The following is an 11,647-nucleotide window of genomic DNA, read 5'->3' on the forward strand; positions in this document are numbered from 1 at the left end:
GCAAGGACTTCGTGGATTAAAGCACATAGGAACGTCCAGACAAAATGTCCTGGTAACACTGTAGCAGGCAAGATCTGCAAAGTGGAGACACAAAGTATTAACACAGGCCACAAAGTAAAACTAAAGACTCTACAGCTCCATATTTATTGGGACATATTTCCCGGAAACTTCTACATAGCTGCACAGGGAAACATGCTCCTGCCAGCAGTCACTTGAGGCAGGACAGGGGCACAACCTGACCCACTTGCACAAAGCTCCCAGTGGAACACCCTGGCCTCTGGGATACCTTGGTACAGCAGGGAACCCAGAGCCCTGTGCTTTCTAGCAATGGCTCAGCTGCACATGCTCCTCTCCCTGCCCCAGAGCTCAGCAGCCCTACAGCTCCATAGGGCACTGGGAGCAGCAGAGCTCAGGGCAGGGGACAGCTGCAGGACAGAACTGTTCCCTGGCAATGTGCACAGGCTCTCCAGGCTGGCACAAGACCCTTCCTCCTGCCAGACAGCGGCCCAGCTCCCACCTTACCTCTGTGTGAGGCTGAGCCTTGCTCAGCCTTCACCTTGTCCTCAGTCTGCAGTTGTTTCAGCCCCCTGAGCATGCCATGACTATGAAGGGCAGTGGAGAGAGCAGGGGCAGATGCACGCCCTTCTTTAGTATTTTGTCGTTTTTGGCACAGCTAAAATGTCAAATCCGGAGGTGTCCATCTCAGCACTTGGTCAGCTTTCTGGAGAACATCCATCCTTCACCAGCCCAAAATGCTGGAGAGGTTTTTCCGCACATGTGGAGGCTGGCTGGCAGCACGCTTCTGCAGCTGGGTGCCCATCACCTCGTGGAGGGCAGAGGCAAGCCTGGTGACCACAGTGCGGACATTGGCGCTTCGGACAGGCAGCGCCTTGTTCTCCAGCAAGGACCAGAGCACGGGCAGGGCGTAGCGCTGGACGACCTCAGGGCTCCTGCCATAAACGCCTTCCACAAGCACTGCCAGGACAGAGACACAAGCTCCTTAACCACCAAGCTCAAGGCAAACCAGGATCTACCTCTGGTTTTGCTTCTGGGAAACCCCTCTGGCTAAGATCAGTGCAACAGCACTCAGAGCCCCATGATCCAGAACGGCCAAAGCAGCTGATGCTCCCTAAAACAGAACCACCAACCTCTCAGGACTAATTTCTCCAAACAGAGCCTTGTAGCTGTGGCAGGATTTGTACCTTTACTAGATCACTTCATTATCTGCTTCTGCATCAACAGACCGATGCAGTGAGCAGATTAATGACTGAAATGTCAACTTGCCTGTTATTTCCATTAGGAAGCTCTTTAAGCCCACACTGAAGATTTGGAAGTGCACTGTAGAGAGGCAATTGAGAGATTTCTAATGTAATGGATAATTCCATTTTTGTCACCGTTGATATCAAGTGCCAAAGTCTAATCTGGCTCTTCCCTTTGCTCAGTGGCAAATACCAAAGGACAGTATTGGACTACACTTCCAAACTCCAGCCCACCAGAGATGGGTGCTGCTTGACAGTTGGATTAGAAACATTAGTGGCCAGCTGGTGTCTTTGGCAGAATGCTTTTGTGGCTTCCAACAAACACCTGTTCAAACGTCAGGTTGTCTTAGATAACTACCCAGACCCCATTGTCGTGGCATTTGTGCATCTCCACATTTTAATAGCCTTTCCCCTTCCAATGCTGATGGCATATTTTCTTGCAATGTCTACTGAAACAGCAGAATAGAGAGAAAAAATAATACACAGGGGACTGAATTTTAACCAAATCACGAGGGTTTTTTCATATTCTCTCTGAATCCTGTTCCCTGCTCACTTCCTGAACTGAACTATATCAAACACACACTAAAATTTCCTACCAATAGGCTCCTTGCATGGCAGATTTGGCTGAGAGATCAAACCCTGAAATGCTCGGCAGTACATTCTTATTTTATGCACAGGCCAAAAGTTGTATAGCAGCCACTTCTTATTCTGTAGTGGAAGAGACTTCATTTTTTCTATGCTGTTAATCCACCAGCAGTCATCAACATTTAAACAGCTCCTGAAAGCAACCAAACCCAATTCTGCTAAGTAAAAAAAGGGTTATGGTACCCATTTCAAAATGGGAGTTAATTTGATTTTAAAAGTATTTAAAGACATCAGTCAATATAGGACTTGATAAACCACTGTCTCTTCCGACTAAATCTCAGAGAGAACATCTGCTCTTTCTAAAGCAGTCCTAATTTATGTTTCATTCCTTTCTTTGAAAAGGAGATCAAAATAACTCCAAAACTAAATTCCATCCTGATGGAGATTCCCTTTGTACAGATGCCCTTTAAAGGGCCTTTGACATTCCTATTCACTGAACATTGTCCTTCTGAGATTCCAAATGAAGACACAAAGTGTATCAAACCTTGCATTTCAAGATGCTGCCTCACTTAGCAGTGGATTTAGCCCCAGTTCAAGCAAGGCTATAAATCTTCTTCTCTACTATATATTAAGATTATCATTTTCCCATTCCTTGCCTACTGCTGACATAGCAAGCTCCTCTGAGGGATCAATTATCAGCTGCAATTGTAGCATTTTGGACAGCAGTGACACAGGAAGACATGAAATGCTCAGTCCAATGCCACTTGGACAGCACAGACAGGGAGCCTCAGCACTCTGCTTCTGCCCCTCTGCCCCCAAAGGCTGTCTTGCACCAAATCCATGCCTCTAATATGTGTGTTGAGTTTTGACCTAAGCTGTGACCCCAGGCACTGCAGGGTTCAGCCTCAAAACTTTCCAAGAGCAAAACGACAATCCCATGAGGACAAAAGAAACGGATCCCCTGCAACAGCACTTGACACCATTTTCCCTGAAGAATCACAGATGTCCCTGAGCTTCCAAGAGAGGAGCCAGTTCGGGTATTTTTAGCCCTTCCCTTTCCTGCACGTGGCTTCTGAGATGCCCCAGGGAGAGCTCAGACCCCAGGCCGAGTGCCGCCCCCATCTCAGGTGCTGCACACCTCTGCAGCAGCCAGGGAAAACCTGCCAAACACACCTGCCATGGGGATTGGGCAGCAGGGACAAGCTCAGCACCTCCCCAGTTGGAGCAGCTACTCTACTCTCTATTCACAGGAGTTCCATGTAAATATTCCCTGGGAAGACCTCTTGACTTACAAGGGGAGGCCATACCTGTGATACACACTGTGACCTCCAGCAGAGCTTGGCCACTCAGTTGACTCCACTGGTTGCTAAGCTCTTTCATCAGTGATACTTTATCTACAAGAGAAACACACATTTCTGCTCACTCTTCTGAGGTCATAGGAGAAAAGAGAGTGGGGAGGGAAAGGGCAAGGGCAGCCTCAGCTTATAAAATCAAGTAAATTTCTGTTGATGTTTGAATCCTTTTCTTCTTTCCTTCCAGCCTATCCTTTCACATTTGTAAATGAAAAGTTTTCTGCCGGAGCTATGTTAGACATTTCACATCACAGATCTCAATAGTTCAATCACAAGTAAGCAGTGAAACGGTTTTGCATTGCAGAGTAAACAGGAAGATGCCCAGACTTGGGATACAGAAAGGCACTGAATCAGGTAGTCCATGAGGTCACAGAGCAGCTGAGGTGGAGAAAGTAGAAACTGCCCTTGAAGATCTGCATCTTCAACACTCCATTTTTCAGGCCTATTTCCCTTGAGCAGCATTTTCAGAGCTGACATAAATCTCGGCAGCAAAGGAATTTAGAGCAGCCCTTGCCTGTGTAGCTATTTCCTACAGCCATCCTGCCCCATGGATATCAGCTGGAGCATTCCACAGGCACCAAGAGCTCTCAAAGCACTCAGTGTTCTCTTGTGTCAGAGAGGCAGAGACACAGTTGGGGAGAGTCCATGTCAGGGCTCATCCTTACCTAAATGAGCAATGGATGCTTCCAGAGCATTCACAGCTGTGGCACAAACCCCAGGGTCCTTTGAGTTCAGGTTCTTTAGGATTCTTTCCACCAGACGGATGATCACCGGGTTCAAGGCATCTTCCAGGACAGTGATCATTTCTGCCAGCACGTCCAGCGCCATCTGCTTCACTTTCTTGTGTGTGTCAGATATTCTCAGGACAAAAGAATCAAAAATCCGTGAAGAGAACAAAGAGCATGGAAGCTGAATTAAAACGTCAATGTCTGAAGAATGGATGTAGAAATGAGCATTCAGCAATGTTAAAGATGAATGTGATCCTTTCTGTCAGGTCAGCAAATGCTTGCACGATTTCACTCTTTTCCTGTGGGCCACTCACTGGAATGGCTGCGCAACCTCATTCTGGAGTAAAGGTTTTCATCTCTTTTTTAGAGGTTTGCATGAGGACAGAATAGTTCCTATGGTGTCTCTCTTCACCTATAAATCATTAAATTAATTGCATTTATTCATTCAAAAGACTACCTTTGCTTTACAAGTATGGAAGCAGATATTTAAAATGCCCATTTTTTTATATAGTTGCCTCAAGTACTGAGAGCAATTCATGATTTTGCAAAACTATGGCCAGACGACATCTAAGTTTTATTTTGTCTATCTCAGAACCTGTCTGCAGAAATGCAGGTCTCTAATCAACTCTTCCAGAATCCAGACAATTTGTCTAACAAACAGGTAGACTTCTGAAATTTAATGTGCTGTACAGCTCTCATTAGAGCAGGCTCAGTCCCTTGACAGCCACATCTGGATTCAATGATCTTGAAGGTCTCTTCCAATCTAGTGATTCTGTGATTATTAGGCACCATTTTCTAGAAAAAGGGGGAAAGCAGCTTCTGGGAGGAGAAGGACGAGACCTGTCCTTGGCCATTTTCCTCCTTTTCCAAAGAGAAAAATAAAAACAACTAGGATGAGCACCATCATTACCAAGTGGAATGGAGACAAGAATGGAAAGAAATAGCCAGAGTTTTGACTGTGCAAGACAAGATGGAGTTTACAAAAGTACCCTTGGTTTAAATTAGCCCAGCCTAACACTTCCCCATCCAAATCCATTTTTTGTCTAGAGAATAATTGCCATGCTTTCAGTGGCTGGATTCCCTTCACTTAACCCACCTGCGACTAGGAGACAGCAGAAGTTACACCAATGGAAAATTCTGGCATCTTCTGATGAACAGCATCAATAGGCACCTGCCAGACAAATGCAGCTGGACTGAAAGAACTTGTCCTGAAGCCTGGACCTCCATTAAATTGGTCTGGGTCAAAGGGACCAGCCTGTCCCAAACAGCCAGGATGTAGTGCCAAGACACACTGAATTAACTTCACTGCTACAGGCTTGGGAGAGGAGCTAAAGGGAAGGAACAGTGAAGATACCCTACATACCTGGACAATGTGAGTGGTGATGAGCTTGGGGAGGTTTTTGCACAGCTCTAGGAGGAGTGCCACTCCTTCCAGCCGTGCCTCAAACCCCTTGGCTTCCAGGAGATTGTAGAGCTTCTGGAGCGTCTCCATTTCATCCGTAGCTGGAGGTAATGTGACCTGGGTTTTTGGATGGTGGAGGAGGCATCCATCAGAGGTTGACTTCACCCTGGAAAATCAAACGAAATTACAATTTGTTGGTAACAATACCTGCAGATAATTGTGAGCAAAACATCTACGGGAGCTTTCCTAATGACATGATTTCAAGCTAGAAAATCATGAGGCTCTGAAAAACCACATGGACCTCATGACAATCCTTATGGGAGTCAATCTGTAAGTAACATCCTCGCCAGTGCTCACTCAGCAAAACCAAGGATGAGATGCATCTCATCTATCTTCAGATGGCTTCCCAGGCACACATTGCTTTGTGGGGAAAGAGAAACACTACTGCCAAGTTTAAATGCCTCCTCTTATGGGATATGTGAGTCTTTTAATAAGTAAACTCATCACTCTGGAGAAATGTCTCTACACCAATAACAATTGTAACAGAATGACAATATGGAACAGGAGCTCACATGCATCTGAGCAGATGAACAGGGGCATATCTGAAGCATCCAGAAAATCAGTAACACAGATAAAAACAGAAGACAGACATCCCAGCACAACACTCACATTAAGTTTGCATTCCTAGAGACTAGATCCACAGCTTCATAAACCCACTGGGAACAATTCTCCTGGATCAACCTGTCTCTTCCATGAGCATGGGAAGCTCCTAGCTATGCTACTGAAGCATGTGGTCCTTTGCTGCCACCGCTGAGCATGACAGAGCTAAATAAATCCCCTCTGTAGTCAGGGCAGAACAGGTACAAGTAGCTCTGCCACTGTCACGAAGACACAGCAAGGACCAAATTCCTTTCTTCAATGCAGATTGCAGCACAGTGGGAAATCAACCAAACATGCTGTCCATCAAGCAAACTATATGAAGGACAGAATTATCAAGACAAAAAGTCCCCATTGAGACCACTGTTGGCCAAAGTTGCTCAGGATTTACCTTGCTACTTACTACTCAAACTTGGTAATGTTGGAGGGTAAGAAAAGCATGGTTCAGCCAGGCCAAACCATTTGTACGGGAATGGCTGGTTTAGGGAATGGCATCATGCTTCTAGGCTGGGAGTTCTCATCAAAACACCCATCTGAAAAAAACTCCACTCAGATGTAAAAAAACCCTGGTTGAATTGACTTGTCCCAAGTCAGGCAGTGGAAATATAGCCCTCTCCTAACCACAACAACACTGCCCTCAACACTGCACTGAATTGTCTGAGCTGCAACCAATGGGTGCCTTTTGTCGCCTAATTTTTGTGGAAACCTCTCCAGAGAAGTTTGTTCAGTGAAATGCAGAAATAGACATTTCGTGCCACAGAGCATTTGTAGGGAAAGGAAACAATCTCTGGCACAGGCCATCACTGCTAGAAAGATTTTCCTGAGGAAGAGACATGTCCAGCTTGTCATGTGCTTTGTCACATCTAACAAAAGTGCTCAGTACCTTTGACTAGAAGGCAATGTGGCCTGAGGTTGCTTGGAGCCATTGCTCCTCTTCTTCACTGGGCTCTTGACAGAAGGGCGTTCACCATTCTGCTCTTCCATCCCCTACAAAGACATAGAGAAAGCCCCATCAATCTTTAGAATATTAAATAGGAAATTGCCTGTTTATAACACAAGTTAGAACCAGGATCACTTCTAGCAAGGCTTAGGGAAACATTTCCTAACTGACAGAAGGAAACAGGCCAGAGAATCAGTGATGCCAATTCTTTGCAATAGCTCAAGGCAGGTTATGGGTGATGAAATACTGAGCAGCAGTCTAAAACCCAAATGCATGAGTCTTGACTATAAATGGGAAGAATGCAAACTGGTTGGCAACGAATGTTCATAAAGGAAGCAGCAGAAAAATTTGGACTCTTTGGGGAGTGGTCCCATTATGTTGGATGGTGATTTGGTTCAACCTGGCTCTCCCTTTTCCCGCTCAAAGGCACAATCCCTTTTATAATGTAGATAAAAGAATAAAATTTCCCCCCAAACAAACAAATCATTTTCTACTGAATGCTGCTGAACTCACCTAGCTTCTTCCAGCTCCACAAGGTTTGACAGCAAGCAATATTCCCAAAAGACAGACAGTAATTGCAGTAATTAGGATTGACTTGGACAAATTTGCATTTTTGGAAATTGTCTTGGCACTACTACTTCCGTTGTCTTTTGCAAGGACTCTGTTCTCTTCAGAAGCACTATTCTCATTTAATTGCTTTACTGGGGTGTTTGGGGTTGAATTGTTCCCTTTTCTTTCTGTGGCATTTCTCCCATTGTTATGCTAAGTATTTGTGGCTACACCTTAATAGCTATAGTGCTCTCTCGCAGCGGGGTGGGGGGATGGGGGGAGCCCGGAAAAGGAAAAGGTGGGAGAGGGGTCTGGAGCGGGCTCTCGCTCTCACTTGGCTCGTGGAGTGAACGGAGGACGGCCCGGGCTCTGATCTGGCATCTCCCCTGCCATCCCAGCGCCGAGATCCACGCTCCCTGCCGTTGGACATCGCTCTGCTGCTTTCCCACCTCATCCTACTACCTCTGGACACTCTGCCGAGCACCACGACGGACACCGTGAGGGGAGAGTCTCTCCCCCATCCCTCTCACCCCTGGGCTGCTGCCGCCATCACTCAGCCCTCTTCGACTGCGTGGGACCTGCCCTACCCACAGCACTGGTAACTGAGCACAGAGGGAGAGGGCCTGTGGCCAAAAAAGAGACTGGAACTGAGCTATACTGTTCTGTTTTGTTGTCAATTTTTATAGCTGTTGTTATTTCTGCTATTTTGCCTTGTTAGATATCAGTAAAGAACTGTTATTCCTATCCCCATATCTCCTGCCTGACAGCCTCTGACTTGAAACTAAAATAATTAGAAGGGAGGGGGTGGCACTCTGCATCTCAGGAAAGGGGTTCTCGCCTTTTCTTAGAAAAATACATATCTTTCAAACCAAGACATGGGGGCAGAGTAGGGAGAGCGTGCTGGGGGAGTTACACCCAAATGTAAACTCATTTTCTCCTCTTCCCCTTTCTCGTTTGTGACCATTATTCAAAATATTCAAAACCCCACTTTTTAAACTAATAATATCAGTTCCTTATTGGACTGCAGATGAACAGGGTGGGGATTAACAGCTCATTCCCAGGAGCAAAATGATTCAGCACGAGAGGAATGAGATAGACAGACTAGGTATTTTTGATGTCCTATTAGCAGTGGCAACACCTGCACAAAGGAGACATTTCTCCTGCCAAGCACTTACTTTCTTCTTCATTCTTCTCAGAATATCTTCCAGGTCACAGGGCGAAATGGATCATTCCAAAAGCATTTTACAATTTTGGTCATTCATCAACATCTTCACCATCTCCTGTCCATAATGCCTATGTGTCACGATCTGCTATTAATGCAGAGCGGGGGTCGTGATGGTTCTTTTGATCTCAAAGGTGCAAACAGGCAAAATGCAGGGGACAAAATCAGTTTATTCAACAGCAGAAAATCAGTTTAATCAACAACAGCAATGCATTTCATCAAATGCCAACAATTCAGTTACGGTAAAGGGGAGAGGTATAGGATAGGGAAAGGGGAAGGAAAGGAAGGGATGGGAGAATAGCTACCAACAGACGAGACGGGCGTTCTCACGGGTCATCCGATAGACGAGTCTTCATCCGTGGGGAGATCTCAGGGGTTTTCTCCAGGGGGTCTTCATCAGTGGAGAGATCTCAAAGGGTCTTTTCCAGAGGGTCGCTCTTTTATAGTCCTTCTCCAAAGCGAGTGGCTTCTGGCCAAAAGGTGGGAAGATTTATGGACCATTGTGTGGTGCTGCAGGAGATAGGTACGGACAAGCAGTCCTCAGTTGATACAACACAGTCTCTGGTTGGTGCCACAACAGCACAGTCCAGTGAACACAATACACCAGCACACACTCACGAGCATCCACCTGGTCCGGCCAGTAAACCATTGTTTGGAGTCAGCCTGGGTGGGGTCCTCAAGGTCTCCTTGCGACAGTCGGGAGGCAAAATCGAGGGGAACTTCGGACCGACCCTTACACCACCCTGTGACTCACGATCATCGTCAAGAGCGCCCCTTTGTAGAGTTGTAGTAAAGCCTTCAGGACTCGTCCAAGTTGGTAGCATATCCCGGAAAACAGAGACAGGAGAGTAGGAAAAAGATAAGGGACAGGATAAGGAAAAGGAGAAAGGAGAAACAAAACATATTAATTATGTTCAATTTTGTTGATTGCTAACGACTTCAAATGATTTGTTCAATTCTTTAAATTTTTCAATTTTGATTAGAAATAAATCAATTTTTTTAAAGCAAGTTTTTGATTAAACAATTCTAATTGAAATTAGAAGATAATTCTAGTTATTTTATCTTATTTGAAACCTTGTGTCAGTAACCCTAGGGATGTCAACAGTAGCCGATCTGGGTACATCTGTCACAGATGCCAATTGTGTTAATCGTTTCGTTATTCTCCAAGTCATGATGTATAGAATTGCTGATAAAACAAAACCAATTAAAACTAGAATCAAAAGAACAATGGTGGGATGACACAATTTGTTCAGGACACCTGTAGCAGTAGGTGACCACCCAAATAGAGTATCCCACCACCTGTGTTCAGCATCTGTCTTTACCCTTTCTAAAACACGATGCATTTTTTCCACATTGTGATGAACAGCTATTAGAGTTTTCTGTCCGTTTTTCTTGATCTTCTCCAAAATTTCGATCAGATCTTGGTGTAGCAACAATTGCTTCACCAGAGAGAGGTTCATTCCAATTGGAGTGGGCAATAGATGGTGGATCAGTGTGTAATTTGACTGCAAAAGGTGGTGAGAAGTAACTGGGGCTACATAGGAAAAATCACATCCTGAAATCCTAGTAAAGTTACAGGCACAAAAGTTTGAATGATTTTTAGTATTCAGTACCAAATTTTCTATAAAAACACTATCACAAGGAGTTCTAAAGCATGCACATCCATTGCCTATATATACCAGTACAGTTTCAGGAATCTCATTTGGATGGATTTCAAAGTTACAAACATTCTGTTCTGTGTCCAAGCAGATATCTTGAGCTCTGATTGCATTACTTTCACAGATAAACCCTTGTTGTTCCCAGACAATGCAAGTTTCCAAATTGACAGTTTGCCACCTCCCACCAATTTGACGGGCCCATTCCCTATGCTCGAAAGGATGGAGAATAGCTCCATCATGGTTCAACCCCAATGCAATAATGGGGAATATTGAATGCACTGAAGCATTACGAATTGTCAGTACAAAGGCTGTGGCAGTGTTTGTGCTGGGATCATAGGTAAAATTTACTAAGTTCCACCAGGACTGGAATTCTTTTTCAAAATCAGTGGCACTGTCCCAGACTATTTTTCGGATTTCAGTGGGAAAAGTGCCTTCCTCACCTTCTCTTATAATTAAAGCAGCAACTGACTGCATCCACAACTGGGCCTGGATACAACTGAGAGCCAAAGAGATGTTATTTTGAGTAGCACCAAGTGCATCGATCATCAATTTGTGGTCATTTACGTTTACCTTTTCCCAACTTGGTAATATGTTTCATAACAACCATTGTTGGGTCCCCAAAGCTGTTAAGGCTGTTTGCAGGGGCCGTTGTAATTTGGTTACATCTCCAGCTGTGGTAGCCAATTTATTCATTAGTACTTCCGAATCGATGCTATTCAAAATTCCCAATCCTGTTCCCACAACACCGGTTATGTCTCTTGCCATTCGTTTTTTAGCAGGATTTCGTTTCCGCAGCCAGGTTGTCCATCCCTCAAAAGAAGTCTGTAGAAAGCGTGAACAAGCTGGTTGGACTTCTGAGACATTATTTTGCATCAATAATTTGATTTGTTTGAGAGACCATGCCGGATTAAACAATATTTGTTGTTGGCCAGTTTTTCTAATTACATAAGGTCCAAATTGAAAAATTGTAGGGCTTAGCACAACCGGTGGTTGGGTAGTAGGTGTCACAACATTAACATCAAGTTCTCCCCAGTATTTTGTATCATTTTTTCCACACATGATTTTATAGGAAAATTGTACAGCAGTTAGGTTTAGCCAACAGTCTTGATTTTGGGTTCTACAATATAAAGTCTGGCCATGAGATCCTATGCCCCAACTGTATGCAGGTTCGGTGAGGGATCCAGTCGCTAATTTACAAGTTATTGCGACATCCATCACCTTGTGTCACCAAGAAAGGGCGGAAAACCTTGGTTTTGTCATCCAACACTAGGGGGGTACTTACACCACGGTATATA

The 11,647-nt window shown here is 44.9% G+C and overlaps 1 protein-coding gene across 1 annotated transcript; it reads right to left on the reverse strand.

The window, feature by feature from the left end:
• Positions 1 to 739: 739 nt before the first annotated feature.
• LOC148222968 (TOG array regulator of axonemal microtubules protein 2-like) lies at positions 740 to 5,416 on the reverse strand. Its single transcript, XM_088168602.1, has 4 exons — positions 5,288 to 5,416; positions 3,862 to 4,105; positions 3,152 to 3,238; positions 740 to 975 (listed from the first exon to the last, which is right to left on the reverse strand). The coding sequence occupies exons 1-4, from the start codon at positions 5,414 to 5,416 to the stop codon at positions 740 to 742; spliced, it is 696 nt and encodes a 231-aa protein (XP_088024728.1).
• Between the last annotated feature and the right edge of the window lie 6,231 nt (positions 5,417 to 11,647).

Source organism: Sturnus vulgaris, chromosome 8 (assembly GCF_052056855.1).
Source record: "Sturnus vulgaris isolate bStuVul1 chromosome 8, bStuVul1.hap1, whole genome shotgun sequence".
Taxonomy (NCBI): Eukaryota; Metazoa; Chordata; class Aves; order Passeriformes; family Sturnidae; genus Sturnus; species Sturnus vulgaris.

What these genes read in the sequence shown, in the direction of transcription:
- LOC148222968 (XM_088168602.1), bottom strand. Translation starts at nt 5,416, where the DNA reads ATGGAGACGCTCCAGAAGCTCTACAATCTCCTGGAAGCCAAGGGGTTT. An exon ending in TCACCACTCACATTGTCCAG is followed by an intron (nt 4,106 to 5,287) that starts GTATGTAGGGTA and finishes GTTTTAATTCAG; the next exon opens with CTTCCATGCTCTTTGTTCTC. An exon ending in AGCATCCATTGCTCATTTAG is followed by an intron (nt 3,239 to 3,861) that starts GTAAGGATGAGC and finishes TTTCTCTTGTAG; the next exon opens with ATAAAGTATCACTGATGAAA.